The sequence below is a fragment of the Schistocerca serialis genome, chromosome 1 (assembly GCF_023864345.2).
Source record: "Schistocerca serialis cubense isolate TAMUIC-IGC-003099 chromosome 1, iqSchSeri2.2, whole genome shotgun sequence".
Taxonomy (NCBI): Eukaryota; Metazoa; Arthropoda; class Insecta; order Orthoptera; family Acrididae; genus Schistocerca; species Schistocerca serialis.
In genome coordinates this window covers 826,701,990-826,727,451 of record NC_064638.1, presented here as the reverse complement: position 1 = coordinate 826,727,451, position 25,462 = coordinate 826,701,990, and the positions used below count along the sequence as shown (strand labels likewise).

At 40.2% G+C, this 25,462-nt stretch overlaps 1 protein-coding gene across 1 annotated transcript in view; it reads left to right on the top strand.

Annotated features, from left to right (window-relative positions):
* LOC126484584 (ubiquitin carboxyl-terminal hydrolase 8) overlaps positions 1-25,462 on the top strand; it is a 226,077-nt gene that overhangs the window by 160,086 nt on the left and 40,529 nt on the right. The window contains exon 12 of the mRNA XM_050108150.1: positions 16,911-17,141. Within this exon, the coding sequence (XP_049964107.1) occupies positions 16,911-17,141 (231 nt within the window). The remainder of the gene's footprint in view (positions 1-16,910; positions 17,142-25,462) is intronic.

Below are 25,462 nucleotides of genomic sequence, written 5' to 3'. Positions count from 1 at the left end.
TTGCTTCACCTAGGATCATCCTTGTTAAGAGCATGGAGAAGTCTTGGAATGTAAGGCTTAAAATTCTGAGATCGCAAAGTTCTATCAACACTGATTCTGCAGATCCCAGTCTCATGAGAGCATTGCCTCACAGATTTCTTCAGGGATCATGTGTATTCCTGGATTACTGCATCAACACTCTCATTGTCTGGTGAACTTCTCTTTCATCCACTATGTCCCTTCTTCAACTCCAAACTTGTCTCTGATCCTTGTAATTGTTACTCTTGTCGGTGGTGGTGTTCCAAATTCAACTGTCCAACGTCGGCATACCACACTCATATACCCTGTTTTCCAGTAACATTTCAGCACTCTTTTCCGTTGTTCAAATGAGGATGCCATGTTTGCTGACAATCCTGAAACAAAAGAAAGGATTGTCATGTTTTTCACCACCTTCTAAATTATTACCTATAAAAATTGTATTTCTGTCTCCTTTAATTAGAGAGATATTCTGTTTCAAAGAGTGTATACATTATTTTGGGACACCCTGTATATAAGACAACAAGTGTCTGGCACAGTTATTAGGCCAATTGCTGTTGCTGCTACAATGGCAAATTACCAAGATTTAATTTAATTTGAAAGTGGTGTTATAGTCAGTGCACGAGCGGTGGAACATAGCTCCTCTGATGCAGCGATGAAGTGGGGATTTTCCCGTATGACTATTTCACAAGTGTACCATGAATGTATGGAATCCAGTAAACCGTCAAATCTCCAACATCGCTACAGCTGGAAAAAGATCTTGTAGGGAACTCCAACAACTGAAGAGAATCATTCAGTGTGACAGAAGTGCAACCCTTCTGCAAATTGCTGCAGATTTCAGTGCTGGGCCATCAACAAGTGTCAGCTTACGAACCGTTCATCGAAACATCATCAATGTAGGCTTTTGGAGCCGAAGGCCGACTCGTGTACTCTTTATGACTGAACGACACAAAGCTTTATGCCTCGCCTGGGCCCATCAACACCAACATTGAACTGTTGATGACAGGAAACGTGTTGTGTGATAGGATGAGTCCTGTTTCAAATTGTATCGAGCAGATGGACATTTATGAGTATAGAGACAGCCTCATGAATCCATGGACCCTGCATGTCAGCAGGAGAAAAAGATATGAATTTATTATAAATTTCGTCTTGATCCTCATCTGAAACATGTTTACGGCATCTTATGCAGCATCTGAAAAACTACACTGAAGCACCAAAGAAACTGGTATAGCCACGTGTATTCAAATACAGACATATGTAAGCAGGCAGAATGCTGGTGGAGTCCCTGTAATGGTGTGGGACGTGTGCAGTTGGAGTGCTATGGGACCCCAGATACGTCTAGATACAACTCTGATAGGTGACACATATGTAAGCACCCTATCTGATCACCTGCATCCATTCACGTCCATTATACATACCGATGGACTTCGGCAATTGCAGCATGACAGTGCGACACCCCATATGTCCAGAATTGCTACAAAGTGGCTCCAGGAACACTCTTCTAAATTTAAACACTTCTGCTGGCAACCAAACTCCCCAGACCATGAACGTTATTGAGTATATGTGGGATGCCTTGCAGCATGCTGTTCAGAAGAGATCTCTGCCCCCTCTTACTCTTAGAGAATTATGGACAGTCCTGCAGGACTCATGGTGTCAATTCTGTCCCACACTACTTCAGACATTAGTCGAGTCCATGCCACGTTGTGTTGCGGCACTTCCGCGTGATCACAAGGACCCTACATGATATTAGGCAGTTGTACGAGTTTCTTTGCCTCTTCAGTGTACAAAATAGTCCATGTGAGCAGCAATATATTCTAGATTCCTAGCTAGTATAAGATAGAATGTAACCTTAACACACTTTAGATTAATATTTGAAGCTGATTAAATGGAAAAAAATATACAAATCACAGTAACAACATTAAACACATGAGTATTAAATTAACTGTATAACTCTCATAATATTGTTACTTGCATTGTAAACCATGAGCATTTGGAAATATGCCCTTCCCCTTGTAGTTCGTGTATTTTCTGTTTTTTAGTTTCGATTCCTTTATAATATCACATTTATGTTTTCTGTGAACACCTTTTCTTTTCTTTCTTGGGGGTTCTACATTGCTCATATTAGAAATGCTTCATCAACTCAGAAGTTATAGTTAAACTGAATGCAATAAAATGTGAGTGTAATATTATATATAAAAACAAAGATGAGGCGACTTACCGAACGAAAGCGCTGGCAGGTCGATAGACACACAAACAAACACAAACATACACACAAAATTCAAGCTTTCGCAACAAACTGTTGCCTCATCAGGAAAGAGGGAAGGAGAGGGGAAGACGAAAGGAAGTGGGTTTTAAGAGAGAGGGTAAGGAGTCATTCCAATCCCGGGAGCGGAAAGACTTACCTTAGGGGGAAAAAAGGACAGGTATACACTCGCACACACGCACATATCCATCCACACATACAGACACAAGCAGACGTATTTAAAGACAAAGAGTTTGGGCAGAGATGTCAGTCGAGGCAGAAGTGTAGAGGCAAAGAAGTTGTAGAAAGACGGGTGAGGTATGAGTGGCGGCAACTTGAAATTAGCGGAGATTGAGGCCTGGCGGATGACGAGAAGAGAGGATATACTGAAGGGCAAGTTCCCATCTCCGGAGTTCGGATAGGTTGGTGTTGGTGGGAAGTATCCAGATAACCCGGACGGTGTAACACTGTGCCAAGATGTGCTGGCTGTGCACCAAGGCATGTTTAGCCACAGGGTGATCCTCATTACCAACAAACACTGTCTGCCTGTGTCCATTCATGCGAATGGACAGTTTGTTGCTGGTCATTCTCACATAGAATGCATCACAGTGTAGGCAGGTCAGTTGGTAAATCACGTGGGTGCTTTCAACTGACCTGCCTACACTGTGATGCATTCTATGTGGGAATGACCAGCAACAAACTGTCCATTCGCATGAATGGACACAGGCAGACAGTGTTTGTTGGTAATGAGGATCACCCTGTGGCTAAACATGCCTTGGTGCACAGCCAGCACATCTTGGCACAGTGTTACACCGTCCGGGTTATCAGGATACTTCCCACCAACACCAACCTATCCGAACTCCGGAGATGGGAACTTGCCCTTCAGTATATCCTCTCTTCTCGCCATCTGCCAGGCCTCAATCTCCGCTAATTTCAAGTTGCCGCCACTCATACCTCACCTGTCTTTCTACAACTTCTTTGCCTCTACACTTCTGCCTCGACTGACATCTCTGCCCAAACTCTTTGTCTTTAAATATGTCTGCTTGTGTCTGTATGTGTGGATGGATATGTGCATGTGTGCGAGTGTATACCTGTCCTTTTTTCCCCCTAAGGTAAGTCTTTCCGCTCCCGGGATTGGAATGACTCCTTACCATCTCCCTTAAAACCCACTTCCTTTCGTCTTCCCCTCTCCTTCCCTCTTTCCTGATGAGGCAACAGTTTGTTGCAAAAGCTTGAATTTTGTGTGTATGTTTGTGTTTGTTTGTGTGTCTATCGACCTGCCAGCGCTTTCGTTCGGTAAGTCACCTCATCTTTGTTTTTATATATAATTTTTCCCACGTGGAATGTTTCCCTCTATTATATTGAGTGTAATATTAGTCGCACTACAGTTATGTAACATTTATATATAATATTGGCTGTCAACTGTTAACCAGTAAGGTACAACAACCTTAGAAAACAAAGTAAACTACTAAGGCAACCAACGAGAAAGCTAAGAGAATGACATTTCCACTCATTAAGTGTAGGTGTTTCTGAACAAAACATTAAAATTTATAGGAAGATAGTAACTTTTCTCGAAAGAACAGATACCATTGATGACCTTGCAGCTTCTCTAGAATAAATGATAATTAACTGAAACCCTCAGCTTCCGACAGGTATTGTTGATATACCTTGATGGGAACAGCTGAAAATGTGTGCCTTGACCGGGACTTGAACACGGGATCTCCTGCTTACATGGCAGAGGCTCTGTCCATCTAGCCACCGAGGACACAGATGAGTAGCATGACTGCAGGGACTTATCCCGTGCATGCTTCCCGTGAAACCCACATTTCCAACTGTCCACAACCTACATATCTAACATTCCTAATAGATATTTGCCCATCCACTCATTACTCGCAGCTGTAATCCCAGATTCGAGTCCTGGTCGGGGCACACATTTTCAGCATCCTCATCAATGTATATCAACAACACCTGTTGGCAGCTGAGGATTTCAGTTAATTATCATTAAAATTTATCATCATGTAACATGGAAATCATTAGGTGGACATGAGGTATTTGTGTCACAATCAAAGATACATAGTCCGCCAATATCTCATTTTGCAAAAAAATGTGGACGCGAGAACTTTCTGATGTTATTGATTCAATCAAAGAAATTGCAGAAAAGTAGAAATTTATGGAAATGGGACTTGGATAAATTGAAAGGACCAGAGAGTTTGAAAGTTTCAGAGGGAGCATTAGGCAATGTTGGGCTGAAAATTGGGAAAGGAATACAATAGAAAATGGATGGATAACTATGAGAGATAAAATAGAGAAGGCAACAGAGGATCACATAGATAAAAAGACAAGGCCTAGTAGGAGTGCTTGGGTAAGATATTGAATTTAATTGACAAAATACAGCACCCGAAGCAGGCGAAAAGAAATACATAAATTTATAAAATGAGATTGACAGAAAACGCAAAATGTTAAGCAGGAGTGACTAGAGGACTAACGCAATGCTGTAGAAATATGCATGACTAGGGAAAAGATAGACATTGCCTATAGAAAAAGAAACAGTTACATGAATATCGAGAGCTCAGGTGACGAAGCCACTGCTAAGCAATGGAAGGTAAGCTAAAAGTAGAAGGAATGTGTAGAAGGCCTTTGTAAGGGAAACAAACTTGAGGGCAATTATATAGGAAGGTAAGAGGAAGTAAATGAAGATGAGATGGGAGATAAGATACTGCGAGAAGAATTTGACAGAGCATTTAAAGATCTTGGTGGTAAAAAGCCTCCTGCAGTACACAACATTCCCTGTGAATTGTTGAAGTCCTCGAGAGAGCCAGCCATGATAAAATTTTTCCACCTGGTATGCAATATATATGGCACAGGAGAAATATCCTCAGACTTTAGAAAGAATGTAATAATTCCAATTTGAAATACGGCCGGTGCTGACAGGTGTTAATAATGCCGAACCATCAATTTAATAAGTTGTAGCTGCAAAATAGTGGCACGAATTATTTGCAGAGGAATGGAAAAACTGCTAGAATTCAACTTTGAGAAAGGTTACTTTGGATTCTGGAAAAATGCAGGAACATGAGAGGCAATACTTCACCCTACAAAGACAAACTATGGTGTATAGCATATGTAAATTTAGAGAAAGATTTGGCAGAGTTCACGGGACAACACACTTTGAAATTTTGAATGGAACAGTGATAGAATGCAGGAAGCGAAAGATTATTTACAAATTGTATAGAAGCCAGACAGCAGTTACAGGAGCCGAAGAACATGAACAGGAAGCAGCAGTTGAGAAGGGGGAGGCATAGTGTTGTAGCCTACCTCCAATGTTATGCAATCTGTACATTGAGCAGGCAGCAAAGAAAACCAAAGAGGCAGCAAAGAAAACCAAAGAAAAATTTGTAGAAGGAATTAAAGTTCAGGGAGCACAAATAAAAGCTTTGACATTGTAATTCTGTCAGAGATGGCAAAGGACTTGGAAGAGCAGTTGAACTGAATGGGCAGTGTCTTGAAAATAGGTTATAAGATGAACATCAACACAAGTAACAGAAAGGTAATGGAATGTAGTCAGATAAATCAGGCAGTGCTGAGGGAATTAGATTAGGGAATGAGACACTAGAAGTAGTAGATGAACTGTGCTATTTGTGCAGGAAAATAAAGGCTGATGGCCTAAGCAGAGAGGATACAAAACACAGACTGAAACTTTGTTTGTCGAGAGAAGAGCTCTGACAGCTGGCAGCACAGTTGCCAGTATTCGACACGGATGGTCAGGGTGCGAGTGGCGGGGGAGAGTGGGGTGACAGACCTTCCTGTTCCACCCTTCGGCCTGCGGCAACACTCGGCTCCTTCAGCATTCCTGTAGGGGCAGCATTCTGCTGACTGATGTGTTCCTTCATGGAATATTTTTTCACATGCACTACCTGTGCTTGTCACCTTACACAAACACACACGTAAATATCTTCTTTAATGATGTTGCAGCCATTTGACTGCAACAATTTTATTTTATTGTTACACAGTTCAGATTTCTCTGTATTTCATACCAGTCAAATATCTTTCGACATATAAAACTCTGGATTGTATAACAATAAAATAAAAATTATTTTCGTCAAACGGTAGTAACACCATTAAAAAAATTACCATCATGATGCTTCCAGCCAAAACGAACTACATGCAGATTTTCAACATTAACAATGTAAAGCAAATTGTACAAATGTTACAAGTAAAATATCAAATAAGGATGTTACCTTTATTTTTTGTGTGGGAGAATGGAAACCCCAAGATCATTGTCACCTGATTGGTCATCTCTCGTCATGACCACATAGTCTTGGGTATCTTCACTGCTAGTGTCCTCATAGTCTGATAAAGAAATTACAATATTATGAATGGATTCTTCTCTTACACCATCTTCTATGTTTGACCTTGTAATCCCTGTCCACACATGGTTCATGACGTTCTTCCAATTTTCTGGCGTTATTCATGTGACAGCCTCATTTACTAGCCTCTCTGTGTCTTGCTACGTAAAGGTTTTGTTTCGTTCCTCAACGTCTGCTTTTATTTGAGCCCAGATGATTTCAACTGTGTTGTAATGGCATTGGTATGGTGGAAGATGTACAACTTTGTGGCTTTGGTTCTCTGCTAATGTATCAATCACATAGTGTGTCTTCATTGGCTTGTATCGTTTCACTAATTCCAGAAATTTCGCTTTCTGCATATTCTGTTCAAAGTGTATTTATTATCTTTCAACCAGCTGACTATTTCACCTCTCCTTGCAGCAGCCGTTGGTGCCCTGTTTAATTTTACAGAATGGTAAGTGTGTTGTCCATTACAAGAACACTACCAGAACTGACGTTTCATAGCAAAGGAGTAACGACCCAGTCTTTGAATGTATCTGCATTCATCTCCTCGTTTTAGTCGACAGTTTTTTACTGAAACATCATCATAGCACAGGGCACAGAACTGTTCATAGAGCAAGCATGAACTGTAATTAATCACCCTCCCTTACCAGTTGGCACACTCGTAGTTTCATGGCGCGTGTCGTCTGTCCGTCTGCAACGGGAACATGCATGATGCACGTTGACCCATGTAGCAACTCGCGTAGGAAATGACATCTCCATGCTACAATGTCCACGTGTTCCATTAATACCTTTGGTCCTGAGAACTTTTTCTAGTGGAATCCAGTTTTTTTTTTTTTCAAAACAATTGAGAGACTTGTTGTTCTACCTGTGTACAAACCACTGTCTGACAGTGATGCCATCAGCTTTTCAAGTGTCTGATACTCCTTCTTGCTGTAGTAGGCACATAAGTGTTGCCTGATAGCACTTACATCAAAGTTGTCTGTTTCAGTCACACGACACAATCTCTTCCTTGACTTTCCAGGCGTCACGTTAACAGGGCTCGCAGCTAAATTGTCAGCCTCTTTATCATTTGTGACTCTCTTCACTGTTGCTGTAGAGATGTTCAATGCTTCTGTCATTCTGTCAACAACTTTTCTCACTGATATCAAAGGCCTGCCAATGTCCCTTTCCCTTTCAAAGTAAACCCACAATCTGTATATAAATTCATGTGCTTGAGATTTCAGCATAGCTTCTTTCACAAAAGCCCTCTTCTCTGCACTGTAGGCAGCCATTTTCCACTTATACACATGTTTCCATTTATACAAACATCAAAACACTCACAGAAGTAGCGGAATGCACACATATATGCACAAACCTGAACGTAGCATGTGGTGCAATTGACTGAAAGCAGCAGTCGCCCAGCACTGCGGCAACACTGGGGCATTGTCACGGTAATGTCAACAAATGCTCACAGTCTGATTGGCTGTCACGGATGCGCACAGCACGTGCACGAAGGCCGCGTCAACTGTCAGACCTCTTCTCTCACCGTGTGGAGTATAGCAGTAACAAGAAAAGCATTTCTGAAAACGAGGAATTATGTTAATATCTAATATAAATTGAAGTGTTAGGAAGTCATTACTGAAAGTATTTGTCTGCAGTGCAGCCTAGTGTGGAAGTGAAATGTGGATGTTATGCGTTTCACACGAGTAGAATGTAGAAGCTTTTGAATTCATTCACTCTGTAGTGCTGTATTTGCTCACTGAATAGCCTTTTACATAGCTCATTATCTCTTAAGTATCCGTTGGTGACACATCAGGAGGGTACCAAGTAGCAAAGCTAGGATACCATCTGATTTTATAGCTTACTTTTTCAGTTAGTCTTGCTAGGATGATTAAGATGTGTGCATCAGGAGGAGCTGGACACGGTTCATGAGTAGCAGAAAGCACTTTTGGGTATCTATGGTCAGTCACCTTCAGGCTTCTGCCTTGGGGTGTAGCAGTGGCGGAGAATCTGGCTCATCGCATGCAATACCTCAGGTGCCGCTTTTTTTTTGCCAATGGACTCTGCTTACAAGGCACCTCTTAGTGCGCCCGACACAGTGGATGCACCCTCCCAGCAGGGTGAGTGGTGGGTGGTAACGCGTTCGCATTGCTTGAGGTGGAGGGCTAATGTGGGGACTGGCCGCCTGGCCTTGCTCATTCACCCTATGAGTGGACGGGTGGCCACTCCTTCAGCAGGGCCTGAGCAGGTACACAGGATAGGCGATTACTAGTTACTGGGAGCTCCAATGTTAGACACATTATGGAGGCCCTTAGATAGATAATGTTCAGGGCTGGAAAGGAAGCCAGTGTGCACTTGGTATGTCTGCTGGGGGGCCACTCCGAGATGTGAAGACGACCTTACCTGGCAGCTATCAATTGGGCAGGGTGCAGTCATCTGGAAGTTGTAGCTCACCTCAGCACCAACGATCCCTCTGCACGGGTTCTGAGACTATCCTCAGTTCATACAGGTGGCTGGCAGAGGTGATGAAGACTGCTAGCCTCTCATGTGGGATGCAAGCAGAACTCACAGTTTACTGCATTGTTATCAGAGTTGATCGGGGTCCTTTGGTTTGGAGCCAAGTGGAGAGGCTCAACCAAAGGTTTCATTGACTCTATGACAGTCTTGGCTGCAGATTCTAGACCTCTGTTATTGCATGGAGATTTGTAGGACTCACCTTTGCAGGTCAGAAGTGCACTACACAAAGGAGGCAGCTACATGAGTAGAAGAGTGCACATGAGGGTTCTCATACTAGGCGATAGTTTGAGGTGCTCTAATGAACACTTGCTAGTCAATTCACTGTAAGGGAAGTCATATGGTATTCAAATTAAAACCACTTCGACTTTCAAAATTTTATCAGTAAGTTGTTGGACATATTCACAATAATTTCCCAATTTTACTGCACTTCAGGAAAGTTCTTGCACACAAATTATTCTTGGGATCAAGAGCTGACTGAAACCCAAGGTAGAAAGCCGTGAGATGTTTAGCGTGCCATGGAACGTATATCAGAAAGATAGATTAGAAGCTCTGGGAGGATGAGTGTTCATTGCAGTTGACAAAAATATTGTCTCTATTGAGGTCGAAGTTGCGTATGACAGTGAAGTTATCTGGTCATGTATAACAGATGTAAGTGAAACTAAGTTAATTGTTGGACGTTTTTACCGGCCACCTGATCCCACTGTGGCAGTTCTAGTGACATTTAAAGAAAGTCTACAGTCAGTAGTGTGTAAATACCCAGATGATGCCATACTAGTTTGAGGCAACTTTGTGACGTTCGTCTGCTCTATTATCTCATTGATAGCCCTTGGTGTCGACTAATTGCATTGTTATACTGGCTGAAAATTGGAGGGGGGGGAGTTAAACACTGATTACTTTAAATGATGTAGCAGGCAGTTGCACAGTTGCATTTCACAGTTCTTTGCTTTCACTGTTCACAACCTCCCAGTATTACACAGTTATATTGCCAGTTACTTATTGGCCAATTTTGATAAGCCTCATTAATAGGTTGCACGCGAACATCGGCGTACTGCCACAGTAGTTTACTATTGAGCGTCTACAAGCAGTAAAAACCTAACTCGCAGTTCAAAGTACTTGCAGAATAATATGGTATGTATTGAACAGACACTGTCATTGTTTTAACACTTATTTCACAGTTAAGATGATGCATTGTTGTTGTTCTAACCAGCTCCAATTCCTAGTCTGAAAATTGGGCATGGACTGACTATCTCGGGACCAAAAATCGGGCCTTTATATATCCTCACAATAATAGGTACTGAAAGTATACATTGTTCAATGTTTAATTTACAGAAATTACAATTAAAACATAACTCATTAAATTAACTCAATACATCGAAAAATTGGTTCTTTTTAACATGACCTTCTACCACGAGGGTTAAGCCGAATTATTTGTTTAAATGATGAAATTAACAGATGATGAAACTGTAATTACATTGGAATTAATTAATGGCTGACTTTGTTAACTTTTTTGAATAGAGCCAAATGGATTCTTTAAGACTACTATTACTACTTCGTCCAAATGTTTATAATTAGTACAGAATGTATACACTAATGGCCATTAAAATTGCTACATCACGAAGATGACGTGCTACAGACGCGAAATTTAACCGACAGGAAGATGATGTTGTGATATGCAAATTATTAGCTTTTCAGAGCATTCGCACAAGGTTGGCGCTGGTGGCGACACCTACAACGTGCTGACATGAGGGAAGTTTCCAACCGATTTCTCATACGCAAACAGCAGTTGACTGGCATTGCTTGGTGAAACGTTGTTGTGATGCCTCGTGTAAGGAGGAGAAATGCGTACCATCACGTTTCCGACTTTGATAAAGGTCGAATTGTAGGCTATCGCGATTGTGGTTTATCGTATCGTGACATTGCTGCTCGCATTGGTCGAGATCCAATGACTGTTAGCAGAATATGGAATCGGTGGGTTCAGGAGGGTAATACGGAACGCCGTGGTGCATCCCAACGGCCCCCTATTACTAGCAGTCGAGGTGACAGGCATCTTATCCGCATGGCTGTAATGGATCGTACAGCTACGTCTCGATCCCTGAGTCAACAGATGGGGACGTTTGCAAGACAACAACCATCTGCACGAACAGTTCGATGACGTTTGCAGCAGCATGGACTATCAGCTTGGAGACCATGGCTGCGATTACCCTTGACACTGCATCACAGACGGGAGCGCATGCGATGGTGTATTCAACGACGAACCTGGGTGCACGAATGTCAAAACGTCATTTTTTCGGATGAATCCAGGTTCTGTTTACAGCATCATGATGGTCACATCCATGTTTGGTGACATCACGGTGAACACACATTGGAAGCATGTATTCGTCATCACCATACTGTTATATCACCTGGCGTGATGGTATGGGGTGCCATTGGTTACACGTCTCAGTCACCTGTTGTTCGCATTGACGGCACTTTGAACAGTGGGCGGTAAGTGTTCATCAGAAACAAGAGTATTGTCAGGAGTGACCCAGGGAAGCGTCATAGGACGGCTGCTGTTCTCTATATACATAAATGATTTGGTGGGCAGCAATCTGCAGTTGTTTACTGATGATGCTGTGGTGTATAGTAAGATGCTGAAGTTGAGTGGCTGTAGGAATATACAAGACAACTTAGGCAAAATTTCTAATTGGTGTGATGGATGGCTGCTAGCTCTAAATGTGGAGAAATCTAAGTTAATGCAGATGAGTAAGAAAACCAAACCTTTAATGTTCAGATACAATGTTATTAGTGTCCTGTTTGATGCAGTCAAGTCATTTAAATATATGAGCATAACGTTGCAAAGTGATGTGAAATGGAGCAAGCTTGTGAGAACTATGGTAGGGAATGAGAATGGTTGACCTCGGTTTTATTAGGAGATTTTTAGGAAAGAGTGGTTCACCTGTAAAGGAGACTGCATATTAGACACTGATGCGACCTATTCTTGAGTATTGTGTGAGTGTTCGGGATCTGTGCCAGGTTGGGTTGAAGGACTATATCGAAGAAATTCGGAGGTAGGCTGCTAGATTTGTTACTGGTAGGTTTGAACAACATGTAAGTGTTACGGAGGTGCTTCAGGAACTCAAATGTGAATCCCCGAATCTCCTTTTCGAGGAACACTATTGAAAAAATTTAGAGAACTAGCATTTGAAGCTGACTGCCAAATGATTCTACTGCTGCCAACATACGTTGCGCGTAAGAAGCACACAGTTATTTTTCCCTTGCTCTTTTTGCGAGTGGAACAGGAAAGGAAATGTCTAGTAGTGGTACCCTCTGCCATGCACCGTACGGTGGCTTGCAGAGTATCTGTGTAGATGTAGATACCTGCCTGCCCCCAAATAAGTTCTCATAATCAATGTCCCTGAATTGATGAGTGTCTTTGTAGCTTCATTTCTATTTTTACTCTGTGTTATTATTTGGTATTCTAAAAGGGCTCCTGACCATCACAAGTGAGTGATTTCTTTACTGTTTTATAAAGTTCAGTCAATTTAATTTTTGATTCCATTTGACCCTTGCCAAGTTTGTTTTCTATTTATTTGCTAAGCAATCTGTCTTTCGGATCTGTCAGATATCATTTTAAGAGAGAGAATCACATCACTGCCATACTATGATGTATCCGTTGCAAGTGTCAACTGTAGTGTCAAGCATTCGGATCTGTCAGACATCATATTAAAAGATAGAACAACACCAGTCCCATACTGTGATGCATTTGTTGCAAGCATCAACTGTGGTTCAAGTATGCTGAAATGTCGCTGACTACAAAAATTTCATGGCCGTCTTGTAAAACAGATTTAGTGGATGTGCAATTTCTACTGATTGGGATATAAAATTAATGTTGTAGTTGACTTTTTTTCATAAAAGAATGCAGTTGTTTACGTTTAGTGGATACTGTCAAGTTTCTGAATGTGTTCATGAATAGGTATGATATGTTTGCCACTGAGATGTGCTGCAGGAGTTTAACACTGGAAGCAGATAAGCAGCACTCGTCCAAATGAGGATGTAGTCATCTCTGAGTGACCATGGCAATAGATATCAGCTGTAGGGAGGGATACTAAAACTATCTAGCAAGCAAAGTATGGCGAAAGCAGGCATCAGAAGCAGATTAGTAGAAGTGAAAAAAGCTTGCTACTGTTATCAGATATTGATAGAGACTTGAGTGAAACACCTCTTTACTTTCACATTTGAAGGACAGAAATGACAGAGCTGAAACAGTATCTGCAGAATTGTGGGAATTTGCAATTTATACTTCATTTGTTAAAGAATTTTTTGCACTGTAGCTAGTATTCCTCGAACTCCTACTTGGTGTGATAGTCCCAGGCTTGGGATCAATTTCTTCTTGTTCGTTTGTCTTTATTTAATTCTGCTTCAGGTCCATGAATTGACCAAATAATCAGCTAGGCTCGTGTGACTCAGTTTTTTCTTTATACTATTTTGAAGCCAATACAAGGAGCTGCAAATCAAAAAGAAGGATATTTTGAGGTTGCTTCATCACACATAACACTCATCGCTTTTATGGTTCTGTGGTGAGCTGGTTCAAAAAGTGTATAGGCCTTCCATTCTCCAAAATTTTCACACTGAGAAACACTCTACTTTTTGTCCCGTTTTTATCTACAAATTGCAAGAATGTGAATGTAGGAGCTTGCATCCAAATATTTTAATGTATCAAAGATCCTGCTTTTTGCTTTTCACAGCTTCTTCTGCAATCTGGTCTTTCAGTGCCTTAGTTGGGGGTTGGTTAGTTAAGTAGACTGCAGTGAAAACTTTTTCTGCCCAGAATTTATTTGGCAAATTCATTTTAAACATCAGGCATATTGCTTTAAAGTAAAGAACATTTTATACATACCTCAGCTGAGCATGAATGGAGTGTGTGTTGGTAAAATAGTAGAAGGAGGCCATTTGAATTTATGTGACAGCAGGACTGTTGTATTTGTGACACCTTTAAAAAGGTAGTTGCTATTGTGTCATTAGCAAATTGAACATACCTAATAGACCAAACATATGGCCAGAATTTTGAAAGAAAATCAGTATTACAATCAAACACTGCAGACTTGTGTCAAAGATAGGTCATCTGCATTCTGAAGCATGAACTACATAAAGGTCTGGTTAGTGGCATTTTGTAAGAGGGAGTATTTAATACTTCATGCATAGTTTGTAGTACACTCAGATTTTTGTGAACTGATGATGCAAAGTAGGGCAAATACTTCTTTACTTAATTGATGACTATTCCAGGGAAGTATTTGTGTACATACAACTAGACATAAAGATGAAGGACCATAGTTAATTCATGACTTTCAAAACCTAGTTGAAAGCCAAACTAGAAGATGAATATGTACTCACATGCACATAATAGCAGAAAATATATATGAAAGATAATTTGATAATTTTTTTTAAGACGGAAGGGACCCAACATCAGACTACGTATCATAAACGCCAGTACAAAATGCAGTAGCTGAGCATTATAACCTTATGATAGGAGAAAAAGCAGGATGCCTATTCATTGAAGAAAATTTGCGAAATGCTAGGCAAAAGCAATGTTAGCTGCAGTCCACCTAATTTACCGATCTTCAATTACGGCATTGAAAACCAAGACTCCAAAAGAAACTTGGCCAAACAGGAAGCTGGATTTTGGATAAAATAATTTTAGATGTTGGGCTGCACCATTGTTTTCTATTAAAATGACTAAGTTGCCGACATTTCGACCAACTTGCTCCGGTCCTCTTCAGGACGAATCTTTGACAGGTTAAAATATTTTGGATCAAAGCGTATGTTCACAGTCTGGTAGCCAGCAGATCAGAATGGGACAAAAAAGTATTGGTTGTACCTTGGTAACGTGCTGTGGTGAACCATCACACCCATGTGCATGCACAGATGTGCCAGAAATGAGTTCATTACTGTCAGGTATTATCTGTAAATTATCCTGCTGACAATAAAAATTGTGGAAGAAAAAAGGGAGTAAATAAAAGGAGAAATGTGTTGTGAGGTAAAAAGTGAAACTTGCATGGGTGCGCATGTGCAGTACTTGGAGAGAAGTGACAATGTTAGCTCAGAATAGCAAGAGTTAAATGAAAGCATCAAAACAGTTGAAAGACTGATGGCTTTGAGGAAAACACTGCTGTCACTTAGCCTCCCCTGTTTCTCATCTTAATTAGCAAATGATGACTCTTTCTACCATGGTGCACATCACAGATTTTAAATTCCATTTTTAACTAGTCTTCCTATATTACATGGTTGTATCCACAGAACAGTTTCCTTTGTTACTTATTTGGTAATGTTGCTGGAATAGAGATTTGCTCCCATTTATTACAATATTGACTGTACCTAACTAAAACATTAACAATCATGAGTTTTGCTGAGAAAATAAATGTTACTTCAATGAATCTTCACTCTGAAGTGGAATGTGTACTACAGAGTGAAAGTTTCACTTGTGGTTAACCCATTCTCTATAATATTCTTTCTGCCACAGGTGCTAGTCCAACAGAGGTGTACATTAGAGTTTCCAAGGAGTTTAGAAAGTAGGACAGGGGTACTGCAGAAATGTTACTATGAGGGCACGTTGCAATTCATTGCTAGGTAGCTCAGCTAGGAAGGGTATTACCAGCAAAAGACAAGGTTCTGGGTTCGAACTTTGGTCCAGCAACACAATTTTAATGTGCGAGGGTGTGCTGAAAAGTAATGCCTCCAAATTTTGTATGTGAAAACTCTTAAAACTCTTTGAATAAAACAAATGCTATTAACATTCTACATCTGTATTCTTCATGTTTATGTATTTGCACCCTCTGCTGCTAGAAGGCTCCAAATAGCAATGTGTAACATGGCAGTATGTAACGTAATGGTCAGTGTTTGAGAAACAACATTCTGTAATTGAGTTTGAATTTGAAGAGTTCGTATACACTTTCTCCTTCGGCATGCCACTGCCAGACTACACACGAGTGCTGCAACATCTGCAACAATCCAACACACCTGGGGGTTCACTGTCATCAGTCGTCCTCCATACAGTCTCGACTTGGCCCCACCCGATTTTCATCTGTTTGCAAAACATAAAGCACGCCTCAAGACTTCACTTCGATAGTGATGAAGCAGTGCAATCAGAGGTGAGATTGTGGCTCCATCAACAAAGTCAGACATTCTATAGTGACAGTATCAACAAACTGGTCTCTCATTGGGAAAAATTTCTTTGTCGCCATGGTGAATATGTAGACATGAAGAATAAAGATGTAGAATCTCAGGAACATTTGTTTTATTTGAAAAGTTTTAAGAGTTCCTCATAAAAAATTTGGAGACATTACTTTCCAGTATGCCCTCGTATAATTTTTTTTTTTTTTTTTTTTTCTGGAAATAAATTAATAGGCAGAGTCAATGAGAGAAATTATATGTATTTTTCTGAGAGAAGAGAGGTATGTAGACTCTAAGTAATTATTTTCTGACATTAAAAATGTGGTTTTATCACTGTTTGTAATTTACCTACTTCATTTGAATTCCATTCTATAAGTTAGCATTTTGATAATTTTCTGAGGATGATACTTCTATCTGATAAAAACAACACATAAAAAAAAATTCTTTACAAAGATTATGTGGATATGCACAAACTTTCTTATACTGTAAACTTACATTTCAGTAATAAACGTGAGACTTTTGGTAAATGGTGATAAATTTTGGTTGGGAGTGATTTTGATTGCTTATAAATGGTCTTAACTTCAGAAAATCTTTTGGCAGAGTATTTTCTGTTAATTGAGTGCCCCTGTACTTCATTCCTAACACCATTTTATTTTCATTTCCAGGAGCGAGGATTAACTGGATTGAAAAATCTTGGCAATACGTGCTACATGAACTCAATTTTACAATGCCTCAGTAATACTTCTCAACTCAAAGAATTTTTTGTGCAGGGGACGTATCGTAACTATGTAAACAAACAGTCTGATACAAGAGGCTGCATTGTGGAGGCAGTAGCTGTTGTTATAATGAGTTTGTGGAGTGGTCAATACAGATACTTTGTGTGTGATGACCTGAAGGTATGTTGACTGTTCAGCTTTGTATTTGTGTATGTCTTATTTTCTTCCTCAAAATTGGTAGTTAAAAAGCAGTTCCTGTTAGGATTGCTGTTGTGTTTTGTTGCCCTACATAAAATATCTGTTTTAAAAAAATGCCAGAACATCTTTGCAAAATCTTGTATGCAAATACACTGGTGTCCAAAATTAAAGCAAAAAATGGAAGTTTTGCAAGATTGTGTTTATTTTGCCACAAAACAGCATAAACAGGTGATACCAAAGTAGAAACAACATAAAGAATACAGAACATAAACAACTGCAATATACATAACAGTAGATGAAAATGTGTCGTGTCCCCCCCCCCCCCCCCCCCCCCCAACTTAACAGATTTTCACACACACTGCAACAACTGGTTAATGTGCTCACTATAGGGTGTGACCACCTCTGGCAACAATACAGGCTGACAACAACGGAGCATGCTGTGAATAATGTTAGCAATGTGATGTTGAGGCAATAATACCCCTTTTTCCTGCGGAGCTGCTTGCGGGTCTTGGAGAGTGGTTGTGGATGTTGACGTGATGCAACCCGTCTCCCTAGTGCATCCCATACCTGCTCTATGGAATTCAAATCTAAAGAACGAGCAGTATCTTCCGTTTTCAAGAAAACATCAACCACTCATTATCTGTGAGGTCTAGCACTATCGTCCGTCAGTATGAAGTCTGGACCCACAGCACCTCGTAACGCCTGTACATGAGGTCCCAAGACCTTGTCACGATACCTGACAGCAGTTAAACCTTTCTGATTCACCCATACAATTTCATGAAGAGGTATTAGAGTGGTCAACGTTATCCCTGGCCACACCATTAGCGATTCTCCTCAGTCGGTCTCTATCCACAATGTTCGGGTCTCAAAATTGTGTTCAACATTCCCTTCAGATGCGAATCTTCCAAGAACCACTCTCCAGACCAAATTGGGACTCATCTGTGAGAAGACAACTGGCCCACTGTTTGACTGTACAGGTGGTATGTTAACGATTCCACTCTAGACATTCCCTTCTATGAAGAAACTTCAGAGGCACACATACTGCAGGTCTCTGAAAATAAACACCACTCTGTCAAAACCATCCCCATGCCACAGTACAACACATCCAGTGGTTGCTGTGAGGTCCGATGCCAGTTGCTGGGCAGGACTAAGGCAGTACCGTCATGCCTTTACAGCCAAATAACAGTCCTCTCTTTCTGATGTTACACGTGGTTGGCCTTGCTCTTGTCTTCATGATACTGCTTCAGTCTCTATAAACTGTCGCCACATCCGAGAAACAACAGAACGATTCATATTAAGCCATCAGGCCACATGAGTTTGCCACTGTCCTGGTTCCATTCTTCCTGTGGCCCTCCACTGCAGAGAGTCTGGTAAGCATCTTCTCTATGCATACTGCATTGTCTGTGATTGAGTACACCGCAATTGTGGATGTGGGACTACCCGACAAACACTACTCCATTTGATAGGTGCCCTGATCTCATCATTGGCATGGTTTTCCTTTGACTGAAATGCAATCTTCCATGCAGAACATAACCATACGGGTACCTGTGAACAGTTAGTATGATTATATCATGAATTAGACACAGGCTGGGGACTTAGCAGTTTGTTGCTTTAATTTTGGACGCCAATGTAGCTATCACAGTATACATTCAGTATGCACTGCAACTGCATAGACCTAGAAAAATCGTTCAATTTATTTATAATTGGTAAATCTTCCACCGCAAGAACATCTTCAAATCTTCATTACGAAGCAGCAGGGTGTGCCCTTAATTTGGACTCTTTTGTGCATAATTGCTGAAGTTTAACCTACTTCTAAAAAAAAAATTACAAAAATCAGTAACTCTTGCATACACTGTATAGGCATTGACAAAGATTTCCTGTGCCAGTGTACTGACAGATTCATAAAAATCTGCATTGAATGTTTCCATTAAGCTTGTGGTTTCTGTTTGCAGAGAGCTTCTGTTGGTTGGTTTGAATGCACTCAGTCTGAGTGTAATTTAAACAGTTGAACCCATCTAATGATTATTAATCTGATCAGCAACTTTCATTATTCACCTACTCATTTCACTTACATGTATGATACCGCTTATATTTCAAGTTACCTGTGATGCTGTAAATATTTATTAGACATTGCACAAAGAAGAAATATAAAAGCCAGAAGATAAGTCCTCATAAATTTTATGGCCACCTCCATTCATTCATTCATTCATTCATTCATTCATTCGACTGTTCATTCATAATGACACCATCATGAAGCACAAACTGTATAGATATGGAACAAGTCAAACTATACATCAAGACATGAACCCTCAGTTCCAAACTGCACTAATAACTGATTATTGTTGAACTGCTGTAAACTGCTTATGTTGACATTAAACATTGGAAAATTAATGGGATTTGAAAAATGAAACGGCTGTTTCATTTACATTTAATAGCTCACCCCCCCCCCCCCCCCCCGGCCCCTCCCTCTCCCCCCAATGAAGCTTAAAATTTACGTGACCAAATGGCATTCATCAGAGAATAAGGCTATGTTCGCTTGATTGAAATCCAATGCGTGTTTTTGATTCGTGTGTTTAAACATCTAACTTTCAACCTACAGCCCATCACATTAGCACACGTTGACATGTGTTAACACAGTGTGCATCTCTGGATGCAGATAAACATGTATTGCCACACAGTTAGAAAGACGCATAGCACCCTTGTGCTGTTCAGTCGGCTGTGCATTCCTGTTGTCACCAGGTGCAGTTTGTTTGGGTTTCTGTTAATGTTGCTTGGTGGATGTTACAAAAAATGAGTGAAACTAAAAGTGAGAGTAGTGTCATCGAGCTGCTATTTGATGAAGTAGAAAAAAGGTCAGTAATTCAGAATATAGTGTTGGAACTATATAAAAATAAAATTTTGAGGTGGCAAGCACGGAAGAATTGGTTTTGATCTTCTGTGAGCGAAATGACTCAAGGTAAAAATATGAGTAAGAGAAACTTTATTGCTAACAAGTAACAAGGAATATTCAAGTCTACCTTCATTAAAAAACGTAGTTGGTAAATTTAGCCTGAACGTTATCTGCTGGTGAAGTGGGCCATCATTTGTGGATGCCATTTACACTTTTAAGCTTTCTCTCTAAAATGTCTTTGTGTTTCAATCCTTCTCTCATTCCAGCATGGTTGTGAAGTACTGTAGTCACTTTTACGATGTGACTGATCCACACTGATATGTAATAGGCTACGTAGTATTCTCCAAGTACTACAAATGATACCAAAAGTACACTCAACGTACATATGTGCTAAAATTAGCCAATATGTAAATAATAGTTTGTTCATAAATCAGCTGCTTTATGCCATAGGATCTCATTAAATTTTCCATCAGCCCAAATACTTCACCACGTGTGATCGTGTAAGGAAGTGTAATGTCATGATTTTCTGTTAAAGGTTTTTGTTTTGGGATGTCCTAAGACTTTGCAATGAGTTTTTAATATAGAATGGAACCTGAAAATTCCTGGTCACTGCCTTTTCTATAAGCATGAATGTCCACCCAGCCAAAAGGTAGAATTGCAAGGCACCAACAGCTTTAGGGAAACAATTTTTGTAAGTGAAGAATAAGAATGATGACAAACTGCCTATTGGCTTCTGTCTCGGGTTCTTCGGCCGATGTTCATCTATTGATTTTTTCTGACGTTTCCCCAGCACGAGTGGCTGGCATTGTCAAAGCTTCACCCTCCATTGCCGGTGGTGAACTGGAGGGTGAAGCTTTGACAATGCCAGCCACTCGTGCTGGTGAAACGTCAGTAAAATCATTAGATGAACGTCGGCCGAAGAACCCGAGACAGAAGCCAATAGGCAGTTTGTCAACAAGTGGCCACGAAAGCCTTAACAATTCTTTAATAAGAATGATGTTCTACAGTTTGTATTCTGACATGTTTACCATCAAGAGCTCTGATGCAATGATGAGGAAACATTGAGATATTTCAACCCATGTTTCTTCATCTGGTGTTAGCATCAGAATCTCTTTTAATTCTGACCAGATAACTTTGCATACCTATGAATTATCTCAGATATAATCAGTTTCCCAATTTTATATGAATAGTGTTGCCCCGCCACTAAACAACTGCTTGCAAAATATCTGAAACAGAAACGGACTGCGAGAAACTGCAGTGACTACTGATCTTCATCTGAATTGTCTTGAAATTTGATCATACCTTAGCATCCATCACCGAGCATTGCGTCGGAACTCAGCCTGACTATGAGAGTTGCTATTTGTCAAGCAGCCAGCAAGAGCAATCAATCCGTGAGTTTAGATAAATGAATAATTTGTAGACGCAGCTAATAAACTATGACCGAGCGAGGTGGCGCAGTGCTTAGTATACTGGACTCACATTCGGGAGGATGATGGTTCAAACTCGTGTCCAGCCATCCTGATTTAGGTTTTCCATGATTTCGCTAAATCGCATCAGGAAAATGCCGGGATGGTTCCTTTGAAAGGGCACTTCCTTCCCCATCCTTCCCTAATCCGATTGGACTGATGAGCTCTCTCCCCTCCTGCAAGATCAACCAACCAACCAATAAAGTATGTTTTTAATTTTCTTTTGAATTTATAGTGATTCTAAATTTCTTGTTTTATATCCGGTGAGAACTTCCTGGAGATGTCCCCACCTTTAATCCTAGATGAGAAGGCAAATTTGATGTGGAAATTACTTTTCTTCATTGTGTTATGCCAATAATGAAGTGAAATTGAAAATGATTTTTATTGATATCAACAAAGAGGTACACCAGCCAAAAAATTAGTCAATTTTTAGGGAACAGCACACTAATAACATGCAGCACCACGTCCAACTGTGATGATTACCTCCATTTGCTGAGAAAGAGTGTTCTCAGGTTGGTTTGTGTTGCCCTTATCCAGTTGAAACCTTTGATTGATGATTAAATCCCATAGAGCAAGCAAAATGTAGGGATATTGATTGTTAAGTTTCACTTACTGGTATACATAGAGCCAGACCTTTTCTGTAGAATTAAAATCAGATATGTATCAGGACAATCTGGGTGTGACATGCTGTTCGATTGTTTTTCAAATTGGGATCATATATTTTCAGCCATGAGTACACAGCTGTTGTCATCTTGGAAGCCACACTATACTAATCATGAAGATGTAGAAAAAAAGATAACAATAGATTACTGAGAATGTTAATATAAACATCCTGGTTCATGTTACAGTAACCTGAATCAGTGGACCCAAGCGATTGCACAAACCCCCCCCCCCCAAAAAAAAAAAAAAAAAAAAAAAAATCAGGGAATCACCTCTGGCCTGAAGTATACCCTCCACACAATATGAGTTCAATGCCTTATTGGGCCACTATTTCCCTTGATGCCTTGCATTGTCTAGAAATAGGCAAAGTCACAACTCTTCAGATCACACTGCACAATTTCAGCCAGTTACTGTCCAATTTTTGTGTTGCGTCTGAAGGCATGCAGCTTTATGTGCAGCTGTTATCAGTGTCCCCTTGCAGGGTACTGAACTCCCGATGTCTGTTGGATCCAACTCCCTTCACTGTTTTCACTCTCAAGTTGGTTGAGACAGACCTGCATTCACTGACAACCATAATCCCTGTCAGCTTTGAAACTGATTGTCATTGACAAGGTGCAGCATTCAGCTCTGGTCCCTCTTGGTCAGAATCTTTTAATAAATGCTATTCTTATCACATATTCAAAGCTGCAAGTGGTATACCATTCCTTGTAGGCACTGTGGGCAGTTCGCATTGAACACCAACAAATCAGGCAACTTCGTTAACAGTCTAGTCCTGGGCACAACAAAACATGATGGCTTCTTTCTGCTATTCTCTTTTCAAACTATCTCGCTGTGAAATCCCGTACAGTCAACTGCCATATACACACCATCTCACTGCCAAGGCTAACACCTGTGTTGGAAGATCCTGTGACTGCACGGTACCAGCACTACACCATCTACAGTGGTCCCAAGTGACCAACATGCACTTTTAAGGGTATGACTAATATTTTATCTGGTGAGTTTACATTTAAGAATTAAATTTGCTGTGAAATGAGTGCAAGAATTAAAAGATCTTTGAAGAGGCCTCTGCTGATCGTGTAAATCTGTACTTTACAAAATACTTTAACTGCTCATGTTCTCTGAATAAATTCGCCGCAGTTACAGTCACCCAGAAGATCATTTTGTAATATTAAGTGTGACTGTACAGAATCAGCTTGCTCCTAGTCTTCAAGGGAAACAGCATGAGATATTGTAATTGCAAAACGTACCAAATGATATTTCTCGGTTATTTTAACCATTTGTTGACTTTATTTTAATATAAATCCTTGTGGAATTTTACACTTAGTGTTTTATAAAGTGTATGACTGCTATTGTCCACCTCTGGCATTCCTATTTTATTGAAATTGTGTGCATGTCTCTTCATGAGCTTAATAGTTAAACGGTTTGCTGCTGTAATCTAGTTGTAGGGCTATCCAGCTATCATATGGAATATGTTTGAATCAGTGCTCTGGCCTTTCCTGCAGATAATCATTGGCAAAAGCTAAAATTATAGGCAGATCGAAAGTCACAAATAAAAAATTGTTTGTTTTGTATTTTAGACAATTTTGGGAAAGGAAAATTGAAAATTGTACTGTTCTCCATATAAGTTCTTCTGATTACTACTCAGTAGTCTCCTGAACTTGCACATGTATTGACGAGATTCTAAGCCTATATGGCTTCTCGTAATGTTTATATAGTGTGGACACATTTGAAAATCAGACAAAAGAATGTAAATGTTATAGTTACACAACTAAAACAGAAAATGCATTACTCTCTTTTACTGTGCCTATTAGTACTTGCCTATCTTTTAAGCAGCTTAAAAGGACCTAGCCAGTTGTCTTGCAAAATGTATGCAAGGTAGTATATTTCATTAACAAGAGCAAATAATCACAAATACAAGGAAAAGAAATTATACATTTTATTTTGAGTTCACCCAGATTTTTGTTAGAAAGTAACTTCGTTTAGACATTTCGGCATTAATTAAATCACAACTGAAGATAATCAGTAATTTTTGGTTTGTGTAAGTTGCCACAGGTTCACAGGAGAGACTATCTAGAGGGTATTTGCGTTCAGTAGGAGGTGCACTAATGCCTAGTGCAAGTCTGTGTACCAGATCAAGAGACATAGAAGAATACTTGACAGATGTAGCATTACTGCCATTCAGCAACTGGCCTTCAGGCAGCTCAGAGTCATCAGTGAGAGAGGCAGTTGTAACTTTTGTTCCAGGGATGAGAAACTCTATAAACCCAACCTTTCTCGATGTGAGACCTGGATTTGGGATTGTCTGTTGTTCATGGCATGGCATCTGCTCATGTACAGTGCATTAAACAGTGCTGTGATACCTCATTGGGCAGTAAAAGTAGTGCCCCCTATGCTGTTTAGCTGGAACGAGATAGTTGCCCAATGTGTGGAAGAAAACCATCCTAATCCCTCTTGTGAAGCCAAGGAAGGTCTCTTCTTGCACATTTGGATATTACAACACTCCCCTTATGAACTGTATAGAAAACAGCCCTTGGAGCAAATGGTAAAATGTTTGCATGTTTCAGTTCCCAGCTCCAGACAGTTGCTTAGCTCTTCCCAATTTAGGCTCAGGAGGAGGAGGTATTTATCTGTGGATCACTTTTTGAATGATATTGGTATTATTCTGTCATTGATAACTTCACCCTTTTGGAAGCGGTTTTCCTACATAAGCATCACGTATTTTTCAATCTTGAGAAACCCTGTAGCACTAAGAGCCATAATATCTTCAGAAAGCTACACCACTGGGACATCACAGGATGTCTTCCCATTTTTTTATGGATCTTTCACATTACCGATTCAGATAAGGAGTTGAAATTGTTTGAGACAGGTCTGAACTAGATAACATGTCCTTCAGGTGAGCATTCTAAACATTACAACCTTTGCTATTGTCATTAATATCATTATGAGCCTGATTAGTATACTTTGGACTATTTTGTGGTTTTTGGATCCTCCTCGGAAGTTGCTGATATCCATACAGAGGTTAAGGTGTGGACAGTGCACTATTTTCATGTTTTCACTATCAAAAACTTCATCCATTTCCACAGTTAGAGCTGCATTTACAAATCTACCAACGTTAGTTCTGAGGAACACCATTGTGAAGTTTTTGGTCATTGTCTTTGATAAGAAAATCTCTTGGACATCACATCTGAGTGATCTAAAAGCACAGTAAATCAAGACACCTATCTTAAAGAGTGATATCCTGATAGAACAGGCTGGCTCCAATTTTATAAAGCCTTTGTGTGATGCAC